Source organism: Chelmon rostratus, chromosome 6 (assembly GCF_017976325.1).
Source record: "Chelmon rostratus isolate fCheRos1 chromosome 6, fCheRos1.pri, whole genome shotgun sequence".
NCBI lineage: Eukaryota > Metazoa > Chordata > Actinopteri > Chaetodontiformes > Chaetodontidae > Chelmon > Chelmon rostratus.
Window position 1 is genome coordinate 10,679,150 of NC_055663.1, and position 18,759 is coordinate 10,697,908.

Sequence of the window (18,759 nt, forward strand, 5' to 3'; positions counted from 1 at the left end):
TCTGATCTCATTCAGTTACTCCCTGTGCACTTCCCCTCACTGAGTCATGTATAGAGCATGATGTGTGAGTGCATTACAGAGTCAGTTTTTCCACTTTAAGTACATACATGGTAGTATGTTCTATAACACCCAGCTCTGTATATGTGTAAGAAAACATTCATTATGGCCAGTTTCACAATGTGTTGCAGTCTCACAGGCACACAGGCTGAACCCATTGTGTAATAGTGTTGGACTCTGTCCCAGTAGAGACACACCCTACCTGTCTATATGAGTGCCGAGTGATGAGAAGCAGGTAGTCACAGGCCTCTTCGACATGTTTGCTTTATTTTCCCTCAAGCGCGTTACAGTACCCAACCAGAAACAACAAACAGGGACCACAAGATGGTCCAGCACTAAAGTTTCATAAGAGGATTTGCTCAAACTTTGTTTAGAGAGCAAGAGCTGCCACTTTTATTTCAGCATTACATCTGCTGTGCTGGTGCAGAATGGGCACAGAGTGGTGGGCTGGGCACAAACCATACAAGCCAGCACACTCTTTCTTAGCTGAAAGTTAAAAACTGAATATACATATTTAAGCTATTACAACACTTCTGTCTTCCTTGCGATCCTAAATAAGCTCTTAAAAAGTACTTTCAGTGCAAACCCTGAGCCTCGTCTAACCAAAGTAAACAGTACCCCACCTCTTACACCATTACCGAGGGCTTTACAGATTCAGTTTCTGTTACAGGCTGCAGGTGAGAGATTAGCTAATTGTGCAGGCAGCAAGCCAAGTTCCCCAGAGTCAACATGAGGAGATAAGTGTAGTCTTCATGGAGCGCTGTTTGCTTCCAGTTAAGTAACTAGAAGAATTTCTCCAGACCCTTTTGACTAATATAATAACCAATGGGATTAATACTCATGGATGAGTTAGTGAAAGGTGACAGCCTTAGATTATAGATGATTATATTCAACCACATTTTGTGGAATGATAAGAAACTGTAGACAAAGATGTAAAACAGTTGAAGTAATATGAAGCTGTTAAGGAGTTTGAGTAGGTGTGTAAAAAAAAAAAGAAAATAAAAAAGTAGTGAGCTCGAGCACGAAAGCAAATGCAGCCATATGTAGGTCACAAAGTGAGGGGGATTTGTTTGATGCTTCATTTGAGGCAACACAAAGTTTACTTATTCAGCTAAACTTCGGATGGATCTGGAGCGCGTGTTGATTGGCTGCCGTTAAAGTCTACCCTCTCCTGATTGGATGTTTGAGCCGCTTCCGTGTTGTCATTCAGCGGCCGTCCCTCCTTTCGCACATCTGTAGCTGAGAGTCTCCGGCAGGCTGTCTGTGCGAGCGCCGGGACGGTGAGAGATGAGGTAGACTCGGGACTTTTCCACGGTCGTCGACGAAAACACAGCGGTTTGTGTCCGTTGAACGGCTGCGCGGGACATGTTCTAATAAACGAAGTCGGCTTTGGGTGTATTCTGAGAGTGTGGAGACGTTTCGGCGTGTTTTAAAGACTGCGGATACTGGAAGAAAGTTTAAATCCCTGCGCCACCCCGGTGGGAAGGTGAGCCCGGTGCGACTTCAACTTTCCCGGCTGTCCTGCTTGTTCACGACAGTATAAGGTGGTTTTTATTTTAAAACACCTGTCTAGTAGGGTTTTATGTGCTTGTGCAGTTGTGTCGTCTCGCTGTCCTGCGCTGAACTGTACTTAGCGGCATGTCCGACAAGTGCCGCGCGGTGTAACCAGTTCATCCAGCTCGGCGGAGTTTCGACTGCTGCTTTCACGGACTTGCAGGTAAACCGCTGACGAGTCTCGCCGCTCTTCCAAAGCACCTCTAAAAAGAGCCGTTTCACAACAATGGCTGGTTTGAGCAATGTCCACATGAAAACCCTGGAGGACCTGACCCTGGACTCTGGCTACGGGGCGGGGGACTCCTGCAAATCCCTCAGCCTGTCCTCCTCCAAGTCAAACTCCCAGGCCTTCATGACGGCCCCTCACCGGGGTAACTGGTGGTACTACTCCGGCTCCATGAACAGCAGGAACAACAGCTGGGACACGGTCAACACTGTCCTCCCCGAGGACCCGGAGGACATCTTCTCCAAGTGTCCCCGCTTACCTGAGCTGGAAGAGTTCCCCTGGATCGAAGAGGAGGTGGCCAAGATACTGCGCAAAGTGGCCGAGAGTGGTAGCGTTAAAGGGGGGGCTGCACCTGTGTTCTCCCCGGAGGCCGTGAGGCGGCTGTCCGCTCTCCTCCGCAAGGCTCTGATCCGCATCTCCAGAGAGGCCCAGCGGCTCAGCGTCATGCACTGCCGCTGCACACGCTTCGAGGTGCAGAGCGCCATGAGGCTGGTGCTCAGCTGGGCCCTGGCCGACCACTGCGTCTCTGCTACGGTCAAGGCTATCTCCATGTACAGTATGAGCGCCGGGGAGCTGCTGAGGAAGGGCAAGTCCGCCCGCTGCGGCCTCTCCTTCTCCGTGGGACGCTTTTTCCGCTGGATGGTGGATACCCGCATCTCCGTGCGCATCCACGAGTACGCAGCTATATGCCTCACCGCATGCATGGAAGCCCTGGTGGAGGAGATAGGAGCCCGGGTGCTGATGGCCGAGAGGGGTCATTCAGGGCCGGATTCAGGGTCAACATACGCCCCAGTGAGTGCAGAAGCCCTGGAGGGGGTGGTGAACAATGATGCGGAGCTGTGGGGAGTCCTGCAGCACTATGAGCACCTGATCTGCGGGAAGAACGCCAACGGTAAATACCATTTTAAGTCATTTCAGTGCACACAAATCACTACCATGTCCAGGTGTTCGATGGTAAATTGATGCAAATGCCAGCTTTCAGTGTATGCTTTGCTGTGGGCTGATGGGTGTCAAACTTCACCTCAGACTTTTTGTTTTTCTGTCACGCACTCTCGTCCCAAAGTGCTGGCCTCCACTTTCCACTCCCTCACAGGGTGGAAAAGGTGAACTGTGGCCTGCATCTGGATACAATAGCAGCTCTTTGTGCGTGAGCATTTGATGGATCCTTTGCTAATTTGACTTGTCAGAATAGGAAAATAACAGTACAGAGGCATCTGATACGAACAAAGAAAGTATTTTCTCTCTGACCGGGCCATGCAAGGAGAAATGACCACTGGAGTCACCAAATTAGATTTGAACTGCTTGACTCTTATTGGGCAGTTGCAATATTGAGACCGTCCTCACATGTCACTCCTGTTCTGCTGTTGTGATTTGGGGTGCAGGGAGCCTTTAAAGCACAGGCAGGAGGCTTGTCTGTTGACACAGCTCTCTGTTTACGCTGACTTTACTGGCTGCACTCCTCTCAAATCCTCCCCTTCTTCCATTTCCTCATCCCCTCCTCTCATCCTGTTGGACAAATCCCTCTCACCCACCACCATCTCCACATATATTACATCACTCTCCCTCCTCTGTCTCTGGTCCAGCTCCGACTGTGCATCCCGCTCCCTGTCCATTTGTTTCCTCCAGCTTCACATCCCGCCTCAATCAACTCTCTCGCTCCCTCTTCCCTCTTTGTCCAACCCGAGTACACTCATAGTGCTCTTTCCATGGCTGTTTTGGCAGCCCAGCGTTGGGTTGATTCATGAGCTTGTGTTGGGACAATGTAACCAGCCTTTGTTTGTGGCCCTCTACCAGCTCCCCGGAGCAGAGCTTTTTACTGCAGGACAATGGCCTTTTGTTGTATGATCATGCAGCTTAGCCCAATGCAGAGGGAATGGAAACAAATGATGGCGAAGCTGGGCACTCACATCCATGTGCACACACAACAGACAGAAGGGGAGAGAGAAAATAAGTGGAGATGTCCATTATTACAAGGCTACAGGCCCACTGCTGATTCAAGTTAAGACATTATCATGCAGGAGGAGCACCTAGGTGTGCATGTGAAAAAGATGTTCGTGCTGTGACACTGCCAACCTCCCAAAGGTGTGAGGTCAGTTAGCACATAACACACAGCACTTGCACACATGCATGCACACACTGATTCACTGTCACCTTACATTTCATATTCTGTGCAGCCCCCACTGGTTTCATCATAATGCACACTACATTTAAGCCTGCAAGTGTTTAATAGAGTGCAATGCATTAGACCTGCCTGTTATCGGGCCATGTGCCTGTGTTAGAGCTAAGTATGTCATTGCAAAATAAGTTTAAGAGCAGCTTTTGTCCCAGTATTTAACCAGATGTCTTTTGGTTTGGTTTGGACTGGCCTATTTTGGTGTGTTCAGTCATTGGTTTTGAGAAAGACCTCTCTCTGTGTGTATGTGTGCGTGTGTGTGTAATAACAACAGACCATTATTCTGACCACCCTAGCTTTTTATAGGCCCAAGACCAGGCTGTGCAAGCCACATACCCCTCTACTACCTTACCACCTGACACCCCACACCCTGCTTTCAGCACCCACCTCCTCTGCAGCTGCAGACTACCCAACCATGAGCATCCACAAAAGCAAAGATCCACTTTCTGCACTCAAGCTAGATAGTCTCAGAAAGGGAGTGTAGACTAATGATCATATGGAAGGGCACAGTCTGATAAACACTCCTCCCTCCCTCTTGATTTCTCTGCGTCTCTTCGACTCTTTCTCTTTCTCAGGGGCTGGCCCACATCTGGAACTCTTTAAGTCAGAAATGACTTCTACGGCTCCAATAACAATTCTGAAAACTCCCTCCCTCCCTCCCTCCTCTCCTCCTGCTCTCTCTTGCTCACTCTTGCTCTTGGCTTCGTCTTTTTTTTCTCTGCCGTTGCGTTCACGTCCACTTCATCTTTATCTGTTTATTTCTTCTGGTCTACAGGGAGTGCATTAGAGGAACCCGGTTGTGATGTGCCAGGATCTTATTCATTACTCATGCACACACCCGCACGAGCACATTCACACGCACGTACACACGCATACCCTGAAACCTATTTAGTCTACTTTGCATGGGTTCAAATGGCTCCATAGCACTGGTTGAACCCACAACACAGTGCGTACACTATACAGAAGAATCCATTTGTCATTCATTTCTCCACACAAGGAAATAGCATGAGCAAGCTCTTCCTGGTATAATTTGTATTGATAGTACTGTGGGGCATTTTAAAGTGCAGAGTAGTAGCTGTACTAATGGACAGTGGAAGTGGCTATGAAGTCATTGATCTTTATGACTGGCACACAGATGTCTGTGGCAGAACGGTTTTCCAAGTGCAACCCCATTTGAGCTTTTGTGGGACTTTTGCAATGTGCTCAGACTTTTTTGTGTCTGTATTTGTTTCCAAAGTTAGCTGTTTAAGTAATAGTCCAGTAATTAGATATTATGCAAACGAGTGACCTTGACCTTGACCAAGGCTCTCAACTCTCAACAGCTCCTTTCAAGCTTTGCAGTGGAGGATTGTGCTTATAAGAGGCTGCTCTATGGCTTGAATCTGTAAAACTATAGATCTAAGGCAGGGACTTTCTAAAAGAGAGCATTCATGCATGAGCGCATGATTTACCTGGATAAATAAACTTTGATTTGATCCAGTACTAACAAAAAGTTCTGTTTCTCTGCTCCAGCTCTATAAAGGTAGTAAAAAAGGCTGTGAGTAATGGGTTTTGGGTGCACTGAGAGAGCAGGGCATATGATTTGCTGCTCAGTATTTCCCTAAATATGTATTTAGCCCAGAAAGAGGCGTGGGAACTGCGGGCAGAAAGATGCAGGGAGAACGGCCCAGCACTGTGGTCACACAGATGGGGAAACCAGCACTCTCAAAATACACTCCCTGCTCCACAAATCTGGAGCAGGATCAAATACAGTTTTGGGAAACATATCAGGACATTAATATAACAGTGAAATTGATTTAAGTTATGCCTTGTGTGTGCAAATTTAACCATGTAAGACTTAACAGCAAGCCAGTGTTTGGCCCAAATAACTGTACAGATGAATGTAGGTTGACCTTGTGAACACTGTCAGCGGGTCAGTTTGTGTGTAGGGTTAAGACCGTAAGTCATATAGCTTTAGTGTATAATAAGGGTTAATCCTGCACAAAACAGTACAATTTGTGTGTGTGTGTGTGAGAGAGTGTTATGTGTGGGTAAATGTACCACCTCAGGCTACACACACACGCACACACACACACACACTGATGGTCCATGTCACTGTTTGCAGTGGCTTCTTGTCTGGTCCCAGCTGTAAAAACACTGACCCATTAGAGTGCTGGTGTGCATATGTGTTTCAGTGTGCTCATCTGTGGGTGCTCAAATGTACTTGTGTGGGTATATACTATTCTTGGAAAACCATGAGTAATGCTTTCACAGATATCACACCGCAAATGAGTTGTCGGACTATTACAAAACCAATGACACTGATTCCAGAACCTCCCGTTGATTTCACATCATTTCACACAGGTTATTTCAGTTGTGATATTAATAACAATCAAAGTCAAATAACCTTCTTAACAGGTTGTGTACTCCCCTGTGTAGACATCCCACCCTTAGCCCCTCCTCTCTCTTCTTTGAAACTTCAGTCATTATTTTGATTTCTAGCCACACTCCCCCTGTTACATTACAGCTGTGTGAGTCATGCTTCTTAACACTGTTTACAGTAAAGCACTGATGAGGAGGAAGCAAAGAAAGATGAGGAACACAGATACTCAAAAGAAAGAGAAAGAGAGTGACAGCAAACTTGAGAGCATTCGTGTCTTTGCATCTTGATTTATTCCCTCAAATCACATTCTTGTAGAGTAGTGGTTGAGTCTTTATTCTAGCCAGAGAGAACAGAAGCATTCAGAGTGGTAGTGAGCCTCTTTGGCTTGTTCAAATTGGAAAATGTGCAGCCAGTGTGTCAAATGCATTACCACAGAGTCCTGGCTGCGGCTCTCGAGGGAATCTGTCCTCCATGTTTGGTTGGGGTTGCAGTCGGAGTAGCTAATGAGGGAAGCAGAGGGACTGGCTGGAAGATGCCTGGAATCTTGGACCAGCCAACTTAGTGCATGGCCTGGATGCTAGCAATGGTTTTGTTGAAAGGAACCCACCGTGCAGCACATCACCCCCGTGTGAAGTCTGGCTTTGAGTCGGCGCTGCCACATGCACCTGTGTTGGAGTCTGGTTTGGTCATTATGATACGGAAATCTGAGTGTCGAGGGTCAGAAGTTAAAGATCAGTGGAGTCATACTTGTGTGAGTGAGTGTTTCTCCATAGAAAAATATGCAAAAATTAGGACTTTGAGAAAGCGTTGCCATTTTTGTCCAGACGCCGGTGGATGTGGCGATACAGCTGACAGTTTTACTCGCTCACTTAGTCACTCGCTTACTGATTATATAGGGTAACTAGCAATTTCACACACATGCTTTTTACCATTTTTTTTTCCTTTTTTGGCTGTTTTAAGATGAAGGTAAGAAAAGGACTAAAATATGCACAGATGCACCTAGGACCTGGACACGTTTTTACACTTGCTGGTGTTCATGAAGCCTTGGTGGTGCCATTAGCTGGAAGGAAAGATTATAAAAACCCGCTTCAGAAGCCTTGGACCAGGGCTGAGAAGCCAACTTTGTTTTTGAGCTTGATTGACAGAAAATGCAGAGGCCAATCAGTGCTTCGCTTCTATGGATCATATTGGCCTTGGATGCCACAAGTTACTTTTTTTTTCTTTTTCTTGCCCACCTAATCAGTAGCTACAGCAACACAAGCCAAAAAGGAAAAAGGGGATGGAATGGCAAGGCTTTTCTTCATGTTTCTTCATGTAACATTTAGCTGCTGCAGCTCATATTTCTTTTCTCCTCTGACTGACAGGCCGCTAGAGAAGTCAGACCTGTCTGACCTTGACATAGAATCAGAGCGCAAATATCCAGCCTTGCCTGAGCAAGTTTAAAATGCTGTTTGCTAAAATGTATCAAAAAACAAGATGAAAAAATGGTTTAGTAAATATACCTGATCAATTTCATAAAGTAAAGCAGACATTTTTAGATATCGTCCTTCTGAATAAATTCATGTCAGAATCTAACCTGACAAAGTGTAATGCGCAATACAAAATATGCTGTAATTGTGACCTAAATTGTGCTACTGTTACAGTAAAAAGAGTAATTGTCTCTCATTGTACCCAACCCAGACATAAACCAAGTGCAGTCACTGTAAGAAATCTGTCATTGCTACTAAAAATCTATCCCTCTTACGACTACACCACCCTCTCACTCAGTAATTTAACACAGAGATGGTTTGATTAAGTGTCAAAGCATATGGTTTGCAAAGAAAAAGACATATACAGTGCTCCATTCAAGTTCTTTAAATTGGTTGTTTCTGTGGCAGTTCAGATCCGTTCTGCCTCGCGTTTAAACATTTGTACAGATTTCACAAAGAGTAAACTCTATGAATCTGTCAAACCGCGAAACCCCACTGAAGTCATCACTTTTCCTGCTCCTTCCCCCTGAAAAATCAATGCCAACCATCACAGTTCTAATTGAAAATTGGCATTAGTTGGCATGCATCAGTTTCTCTGCATGTGTGCTCCAGCAAAACTGAAGCCAGTTACCATAGTCGATACAGAACCGTTTTGTGGGTGATTTGGTTGTAATATTTAATTACAGTACACACAAACAGGTCAGATGGGCACACTCGGGTAGGGGAGTGAGGAGAGCACGCCTGGAGGGGGATCAGGGAGTGTGTAGTTTAAGTGGAAACAGATTTGTCTGACCAGGGATTGGATATAATAACCCCTTGCTGTGTTCTCTGGTGAAATCTGTTGGAGCCTTACTGACTTCGCTGGATGGAGTCAGAGGAAGAGCGAGAGAGAGAGCGTTTGCGGGAGAGATGAAGCTGCAATCCCACATATCCTCCCTGATTGGGATCCATGTAGCCAGGTTGGCCAAAGCCAAAATCTCTGCAGCTGAGGAAGAGTTTGTGTGTGTGCGTGCAGGATTGTTCCTGCATACGCATGCATGTGTGCCAAAGGAAGGGCTGTCACTAAGAAAGAAAAAAAAAAGACACAGCCTCTTTTGGATGTTCTTCAGCCAAGCTAAGAAAGTTTTTTTTTCTTTTTTCTTTCAAGTCTAAACTGTTGTTTTTGTAAACGGACTGAAAGAGGGAGCTTTTTATGATGCTCTCAGTGACCTCTTTGTCCAGCGGAGTCAGAGCAGCAGTGTGTTGGAGCCTGAACGGCGAAGCTCACATATATTGCACTGGAAAAGCAAACACACTCATCTGTAGAGACACTGTTGTACACATGACCCCCGCCTCCTCCTCCTCATCTGGCCACCTTTCTCTTTTTCATGCTCATGTGCATACAGGTATTCATTTACATATGCAATACAGTAGTGCACACAAGTACTTGCACATTTACATAAACACAGTCTGTCACAATGCAGATAAACAAGGAAGATGCAGGCATTCTGACTATCCATTTTACTGTCACTATAACACACACACACACACACACACACACACACACACACACACACACACACACTAAATCAGTCCTTCTGACTTGGATGACTGCTAAGGCTGTGAGCACACACAGGGTGGAGTAAGCAAACTTGTATCAGTGGACAAAGGCACTCTGTTTAGGACTTCCATTCCTGCTTAACTGGTCAGTGTCTTCCGGTTTGGTTTTAGAGCCAAATGTCCTTAAATACAAATGTGTCAGTAGCACTAGCTGTAGTACTTACACCTGCGGCTCACACTGTGAAATCAGCACCATCTACAGGTTGAGCAATAGTGTACAGCTTGCAGGATGTTTGGAAGCAGTTTCTCCAACACCCCAAACAGCCAGCCAATTTTCCAGAAGGAGAATTGAATGAGAGAGAGAGAGAGAGAGAGAGAGAGAGAGAGAGAGAGAGAGAGAGAGAGAGAGAGAGAGAGAGAGAGAGAGAGAGAGAGAGAGAGAGAGAGAGAGAGAGAGAGAGAGAGAGAGAGAGAGAGAGAGAGAGAGAGAGAGAGAGAGATCCCGACCAAATGCAGACTCAGTCAGGCTATAGAGAAAGGGCGACACCAGAAGCCCTGAAAACCGACAGAGGAAACAGAGATCCACTCCCCCTTAAAATGTGGCAAATATATGGAGTGCTTGAAGAAATTTGCTTTGTAAGTCCCAAACTTCACAGAGCTAGATGACAGAGAAAAGCGACAGATGCTACTCAGAGAGGGAAAGGCAGCATACAGTACGTGACTGCCTGTCACAAACTGAGGGACACATAATTAAAACAACATCACTGAATGTGATAAATAATTATCTTGACAAGGCCTATTATACATATGGAACACACACACACCCACACACACATTTGGATGGATGGTTTTAATGTTTTTAATTCGTAATGTAATATTACTTTTGTATATTGCCCAAATATTTGGTAAATCTGTACTTTGATGCTTTGGCAAAATCCTTTTTTGAGACTTTTATGCTAATAAAAGCTTTGAATTGAGATAGAAGTGGGGAGGAAAGTGGGAGAAAAAAGGAACATCAGCGTTTATGACAAGCTTGCTGGTGAGTGTGCCAGGTTCGGTAGACAAAGTGCCCGTTCTGACAGGTTAGCTGAGGTGTGTGCGGCATGTGTGTACGTGTGTGTGGCACGTTGCCCTACAGTGGTAAGTAGGCCACTGCAGCCTTTGACATTTGCATCTGCATGTTTTTGCTTTTGATGTCTTGCTGTCTCTCCCATCTCTGTCTCACGCCTCTAACACTGACGCTATCTGTGCTTTTGAGAGAGACTGTGTGTGTGTGTGGGCATGCATGTGTGTATGTGCATGCATATTTTTATGTGTGTGTGTTGGCCTGGATTTGCCTTTTCTGTCAGCGGAATTGACTGAGGGCTGACTGAGTGCGTGACTGTTAACGCAGGCGTCCAGTCACAGAGTGATGAGTGGAGACTGGGGGTGTCTCGTCCGATTTGACTGAAGCCCAGGAGATGCAGCTGTCTTTGAAATGAAAGCACGAGGATGAGAGGAGGTTTTGCTCTTTCTTTCTTCCTTGAGAAGTCTCCCAGTGACAGGAACTGATGCTGCGTGTTTCCACATGTTTTCATTGCGACTGTGAATCAGGGGTTAAAACTCCCTCTCCCTCTCTTTCTTCATCCTCCTCACTGTCTTACTGCCCTCCCCTCTCTCAACTGTCTCGTCCCTCTCCGTCAGACGCTGGAATGTGTTTGTTTGTGTGTCGAGCCTGCAGCTTCGTCAGCAACAACGCATACATAAACATCAAGGCTCGGCGGCTTGTTTGAATCCCTTTTGCCCTCATCACAGGATACGTCGCCCCTCCCCCAAATTGTGCTGGCAGCCAAACCGCTGTGGGTTGAAGTCTTTTAAAGTCACTCTGATTTTAGACGGTTTCTCTTGTTATGCTCTATCAAACCTGGTCATCTACCAATCCTCCACAACACCACACCAGGCTCCAACTTCCTTTTGACTCTGTATCTGTGTCTTTTTACTCTTCTCAACCCTCATTGATTCCAATCTCTGGCTCTGGCCCTCACCTGTGGAACTCTTTTCCTGTAACGTACACTCTGTAATGCACTGTCTCTACTTCCACTCTTGCGCTCTGCAGCAAAACCCATCCTACAATTAAAACTTTCTTTTCCAAAACCTTTGCTTTTCCATCTGCAGCCAGCGCCATCTCCTAAAAACATCACCTGTTGGGTCAAGGTCATCCAGATAGACACATGGTGATTAAAAGAGCCACAGCGGCGCACACAGCCTATTTAGACCAAAACCATGTACAGTAAGGTTTCCTGGAATTCCCTCGTGGTTAGTGGAGGGAAGGGGCACATTTAGAGCAGGGCCATATGGAGAACACATGTGGGCACAGGAAAACAGACTCTGTCAGGACAGGGCACCCTTGGCCACAGCCTGTAGTCTCTTTCTGTCGATAAGATCTGCACAGCACATCCACCACATGTGGACTTCTTCCTGGAACCAAAATAAACAGATCTCAGAGGTAACCAAAAGAAGATGTATGACATTAGGGAAAGTTAGAAACAAAACTTTTGCGTAATGGACGTGTGACTCCCCACCACAGGCTGTGATTTAAGACTCCGGTGTGCATGAACATGTAAAGGTTTAGATAATGTTTAGGGGACAGACAGAGCTGGAACACTCATCATCTGGTTGGCCTGTATTTCCACTGCAGACTCTTTATTACACATAATCACCATGTCTATGTGTTTCCTTTGAAAATGCAGAGGAGTATGTTTGGGTTCGAGTCTATGTTGTGTTTGTGCGGCGGGGAAAACTTGTACGTCTCGACTGGCCAGTCGTGAGGCTGCTGCGATAAGAAAACTGTGATGTGACGCTTTGTTTTCATTACTGTGTGTCTGTACAGGATATGTCTCTTTGGGTACGTTCCCGCTAATTTGGGTTACATCTGTATATAACTGTGTGCATGTGTGGGCCCATGGCCACGCAAGTATGTGTTGAACTTTGTGTTTGAATGTTTTCGGTGAATTAGTGGGCTCTGTCTATTGAGCCGCATCTGATGTGTCTCTCTGTGTTGGCCTCCCTCTCTCTCTGGCTCCGTCTCTATCTATCTGTGTTGTGGCGGCCATCTGTGTGTCCCTGCAGGGTCACAGACAGTACTGGACATAATACACTCGGTTAATGGTGGCCAAGTTTCCTCTCCAACATCGATAGTCTGCCTATTGAGCATTAGGGGGGTGGAGGGGGAAGACAGGCGAGGGAATATGGTGGTGTGTGGTGGAATTTCACACTGATGAAAGCATGCCTTGTTTGAGGCCGTTTGGAGAGATGGAACAACGATGATGCTCCTCCCCAAAAGACGGGTGCACATCGTTTTCTTATCTTATTAATTCTGCAGTGTGCCTTGCGTCTGTCAGTACATACTGTGTGAATATGAATTGGACTATTAGTATCCTGTGTGACTTTGTGCTGGTTGTGTGTCTGTTACTATGCAGCGCATTGGAGGTTGCAGAGGAAGTGTGTCAGACAGCAGTTAAACAGACCATGGCTGAAGTCAGGCGCAGAGCAGCCCTCGATGCTTCCCCCTCTTCTCCACCTCTAAGAGCAACACATAGCCTCACATAGACTGTCTCAATGCCAACATGTTCATCAGATCATCAAATCTCATTCTGTTTAACTCTATGTAAACCCACTGGGATTATTAAGCATGTTGGGATTAGACATTTGTTCCACCCGCTTGGGCTCTAGACACAAGTGTGACTAATTTGGGCTCTATTGAACAAGCATTCTCATTATTATCCATGTGTTTCACATTAGGTAGCAGTCCATACTGTGCACATACTGTATATTCGTGTGTCTGCGTGTCGGTGTCCCGGCCTTATGGTGCTTCTGTTAAAAGAGGTTGTAAAGGCACTCTCAAAGGCAGCCTGACAGTAGTTAAATTATAGTGTAAGACCCAGCCGAGCATTCACTCTGACAGAGGTCAAGAAGGAGGAAGTGGTGGAGCTGGAGAGGTCAACACACCTTTCTGCCATTATACAAACCCACCAACAATTCAATGCTTTGTCTTTTACTTAATAGTCTGCTTCTGGCAGGGAACTCCTTTACCAGTCCACGAAGGGAGGAGCCTTTCAGCAGTTCAGTCAGGTGCTAAGAAGGGGTGTGTGTCTGCATGATGGCGTTGAAGGGGGCAGATGTGTCAGGAGTTTAAGCTGTGCAAGAGGGAAGGAGGGAGTCAGTCAGAGGGTCAGCAAGTCATAAATACTGCAAAACCCACCCAGCTGGCCAGCTGAACACCAGCCAAACTGTGGAACATTAGCAGCTTTTATTCATCAAGGTGGCTTCATAAAAACATTTTGACAGAGTTGTATTCGTTTGTTGTGCTTTTCAGCCGAAAGGGTTTTTGTTTTGACATGAGGTCTGCAGACAGAATCCTAAGCACAGACAGTCTGATCTCTGGAGAACAATGGAGCACGTAGGGCAGTTAACAGAGACGCGACCCCACATGGGCTGGAGATGTCTAGATGCGTCTCTGTGACTCTGATAACATTGTGGCTCTATCTCAGTGTCTAAATAGACAAAAGATAACACACACAGAACAACACTTGCATGCACACATACTAAGAAAATCAAGAATCACTTGAGATAGAGACACAGACTGATAAGTAGCAAACAGACAGACAAAGCTGGAAAGGAATTTACACTATCAGCATGTGGTGGTCTTTTTCCCTTGATGCAGGTGTGACAACTAGTGCTTCTTAGCCTCATTAGGATGCCCGTGTGATATCTGCTGTGTGTGGGAGAGAGAAAAGAGCAAAGGGAAACAGGGGCCCTGTTTACATCTGGCATTAACATGAGTCTTGGGTGACCTGATCACAAGTGGACAGCTCTCAGTGCAGGTGTGAATGCATCCAAAACGCATTGAGGACTCGTTGAGACCTGATTGCTCAAGCTATATTAAGACACAGTCTGGGACACATATGGGCACATTCTTTTAGCAGTTTGTACGCAAATGTGTCCTGGGCCACATTGAAGGACCACCTACTCAACTGATGTCCTCTGTAAAAGTAGCTACCCACACTGTCTGATTTCACTGTAATTCTAATTATTTGTTTGGGTTCTCTTATCTACCAAGATAAGCAGCACAGCAGATGTTTGTGAGCACACAGTGTGGTTTCAACTGATTTCACCATTGAACCAGTAACTGCAGTATCTCCAGACTCCCTTAAAAAATCTTGCAATTTTGAGAGTTACTGAGTGAGGAGAAGCTTAATTAACGTTGCGAAGTGGCTACGGCAAATTCTTAATCATTCCTGCCACCTTGTAAATTCGGCATTAAGTACAATACATTAAGTTGTTTCTTTTCTTGTAAAAAACGCTGTGTCAGTTTGTTGCAGAATCCGTGTACTGGCCTGTCTGCGACTCCTACCTTTACCTGCCAACATTTAGCAGCTGTTTGAACGCACTGTTTCAACTGGTTTCTCAATTTACACTATTATCTATGAAAGAAGACGTTTTATTGATGGTAAACATCAAATTCTACAATTGTATTAAACACTAACTAATATAGGCTAATTGTCACCCATAGAGAATGGCCCCAGACTCCCTTAAAAAATCAAGCAATTTTGTGAGTTGTTGCGTTTGGAGCAGCTTTATGAATTATGTGAAACGCTGTGTACAACAAATTCTTAATTAACTGGGTGCCCTTCGGCAAATGTTATACGTTTAGTTAGTTATTTATTTCTGTAAAAACGTGTCCATTTGTCACGGTGTGTTGGCCATCTTTTTTTGCACATAGAGCGGGGAACAACTGCTCACTCAAGACACAAGTGGACACACATTCTAGTGCCAGGTGTGAACTGACATACTTGAAGCTGTCCACCTGTGATTGGATCACCCAAGACATGGTAATGCGGAGAGAGAGATCCTTGACAGTCATCGTGTCTAGATGGATGGCTATCATCTCGAGCCCCATGCTGGGAGAGACAAACTTTAGAGGAGGCCCATTTTCTTGTCCTGACCCCGTGAAACCTCCCAAGAGCCCCATCTCTCTGTCCTCCCTTGCCTTCCTCCTTCCCTTCATTCTGCACTCCACTATTCTCTCTTTTGTTGCTCCCTGTGTTCCGCGCACAAGTCTTGAAATGCCATCAACGTCTCCTGCAGGGGGGAGCACAAGAAAACTAATAACATAGTACTTTGTGTGTGTGTGTGTGTGTGGGTAACACTGTGAGTGAGGTGAAAGACAGATGTCTGTATGTCTCTGTGCATGCAGTTGCACATGAATTTTTTAACAGCAGATGAACAGAGAAGCCGCTGATTTCAACATAGTTTTACTTGGAATGTTATGGACTTTTACAAGGTGTGGCACACTGTGCTGTTAAATTAACAACTTGGCCAGCAGAGGAGAGGGGAGAAGTGCTATCAGTATGTTTTAAAATGTTGAACATGTGGGGATTAAGGCTTTTGTAGGTGCCAGAAGTAGCTCTAATGTATCTACCTGACTCAGAGCTGAGAGATGCAAACAGGGAGCAGAGCAAAGGTGAAAAACAAAGACAGGACAGTGACAGAGAGAAGAAAATCAGAGCATGAGATGAACCTGCCTAGTGGTTCTTGGCTCTAGTGCACTCTTGCGCTGAAGGCCGTAATTACCCTCTGACCGACTCGTGTTGGTAGCTACAGAGTGGTGAGGTCAGCATTTAGCTGGCTAGCACAATGAGGTCAAGTACTATTCATGCCCTGGCTTGTACATTTTTGCATGCAACTCTCCATCTAACACTCTGGCTCTTTGTTTGGGCTATCTTTGTCGTGGACGGGTGCATGCACATCTGCAAGCTGGTTTGTGTGTCACCGCAGTCTGAAAATCGAATCAGTGAAAAACTTGCCTCCCCTCTGTCTCCTGTCTTCCAAACTTTTTCTGTCCTTCTGTTGCTCCTCCTCGTTTCATTCGTCCATCACAGCGGTCGTCTCTCTGTGCATCCTGCCAGTTCTCCTCTTGCAGAGGGTCAGCCAGAGACTTCCCGCACAGGGCTGCTGTCGGAGTCAGGCTCCTGGTAACCTGTAGCACAGAGACAATGGCTGGGGAAGGCATCATCATATCCGCACACACACACATACGCACAGAGGCTAAAGCTTGATTTTAAATACGCACTGTAATCTCTGGGTATCAAATTGTTGGGAGGATTGCTGCCAGACGCACTCAGGCTTTCAGCAGGGGACTAAAAGGTTCTCCTTTTTTCCCCATTTGCTTCATGAAATACCGCTGCTATCCTCACGCAGAATTGCTTCTTTACACAGGCTCTCCCCAGATCCTCCCCATCTTCATTATGGTGTGTGTTATTTTCTTCCCATGTTTCCCTCAAGAGGCAAAAGGTAAAACTTGGTTAATTATCACCCTGCAGTTTTCGTAAGCCCCTCTGAGACTTCATGGGCTGAAATTGGAGAACGGGAGTTGTCAGGAGTAGGGAAACAAAGTGTGTGTATGTGTGTGTGTTCCTAGCTTAAGGCTTTGGGTCGTCCAAACCCCAACTCTGAACACTTGGCAAGGAGTTGAATGAAATATCCCACGAGCCTCTCCTTCTGTCTGTCTAGCCATTTGTGGTCATGGGGTTTCCCGAGCGGGCAAAGCAGGGGCTGCTGTTTATCTTGGAATGAGACAGGAAGTACAAGAACCAAAAGTTGGAGCAAGAATCAAAAAAAGGTGGAGGGTTGGGCAGAAAAGAGAGATTCTGTCATGTGAAAGCCTGTCAGACATGGTACAAATGCGGGAGGGGACTCGTCGACGGACATCGGCAGGGCCCGCACACATGCTCAGCCGTCTTCGTTACACCCAGACAGACCCTACAGTGGGAAAAAGAGAATGAAAACAGATTTGTCACTCAGTCCTCTGTTTGCACAGGAGCTGTGTGAGCATGTGTAAGAATAGTCCTCTCCCCCAATCTGTTGCACACAAACATTCCTCTAAAACACTCACACACCCATGCTCAACACTCCTTTAAAGGGTCTCTGCTGGGCAGCCTGGTCTCTCTGGGAAGGGTAGAGGGGTTTGTGTGTTTTAATGTGTGTGGTCAGGATGTGGCTAGCACCTCTCACTAGTCATGATTTACTAACAATACCCATGGTGTTTAGAGACTGACACTCAGCAAATATTACAAGTCTGAGTGGGTCGACTATACAACAATGTGGAAACTTTTCCATGGTCTCCCATTCCCCGATTTTGTTCACATTGTAACACAGTCTCTCTCAAGAAGTGTGTGTCGTTCCTGATTTATCGATTGTTTCCTGCCAACGGGGTTTTATTAATTCCTGCAAAGGGCGTAGTTGGTAATATACAATGTAGCCAGTTTAAAATTTATATGTGAGTGTGCCAGGGTGTGAGTTTGTGTGTTGGTGTGTTAGAAAGGGCTTCAAGTCTGTCAGCTATTATTTAGCCATTGTGGCTTGGGAAGCGTTGTGGGAACGTCAGTTGAAGTGAATTGACCGGGTCTTCTGTGATACTCAGGAAGAAATACATTAACACACACACACACACACACACACACACACACACACACACACACACACACACACACACACACACACACACACACATGCACGCTCATGAGAATTGCCCAGCCTCCTAAGAAGTTAAAAGGCAAATGGCCTTTGGCTTTGACGTTGCTTTTACTTCTTAAAGTGCTCTGTTTGTCAAAGTACTCTGGTTTTATAGTTAGAAGAAATATGGAGGAGATTGAGAAAGTCTCTCCTGAGATGATATCTCAAGGATCCTTGTCTTTCTTTTTCCATCTGCTGCTTAGAGGAGAGGGCTTCAGTGGGTGGTCCACAGAGACCCCTGGAACAGTAGCCTCTTATGACCTGCATAACACAGAGACATGCAGACTCATCCATATGCACCCAGTGAAAGGCACACAACACACATGGGTAGACACATTAAAGCCGACCACGCAGATTAAACCTGTCTGAAGTTGTTGAGGTGACCTTATAAAGTAATTCAATGACACGCACTGAGTCAAGCTCGCCTGTAGCACCTGCGGAGGCAACAGCTGGGAACACACACGGCAACAAACGCCACCCCTTGTACATATACACACACACACATACAAACACACTCACCTCCCACAACTTTATTTGTGTTGCTGCCATGCTTGGGCTCAGGAATGTGCGAGCAGGTGCCCCCTGCAGAGAGAAAGCAGCAAACAATCATCACACTGAATGTGTGAGTTGTTTGAATTGGAGTCACAGCGTTGTTCGCTTTGTGTTCGAAGGACAAGACTACAGTAGTGATGACTCAGGTTGATGCTGTAGCAGTGATTTTTTTTTTTTTTTTCCACTGAAGCTGAATGCAGCATGTTGAAACTCATTTACCTTTGATGTGGCCGGCTCGCAGTAAGTCTGGACACATTGAGGCAGAGGATAGACA

At 45.9% G+C, this 18,759-nt stretch overlaps 1 protein-coding gene across 1 annotated transcript in view; it reads left to right on the forward strand.

Moving 5' to 3' along the window:
• The first annotated feature begins 1,313 nt into the window (after nt 1–1,313).
• The window catches only part of abtb2b (ankyrin repeat and BTB (POZ) domain containing 2b), a 46,457-nt gene continuing 29,011 nt past the window's right edge, over nt 1,314–18,759 (forward strand). The window contains exon 1 of the mRNA XM_041938450.1: nt 1,314–2,729. Coding sequence (XP_041794384.1) covers nt 1,838–2,729 — 892 coding nt within the window. The 5' untranslated portion in view covers nt 1,314–1,837. The remainder of the gene's footprint in view (nt 2,730–18,759) is intronic.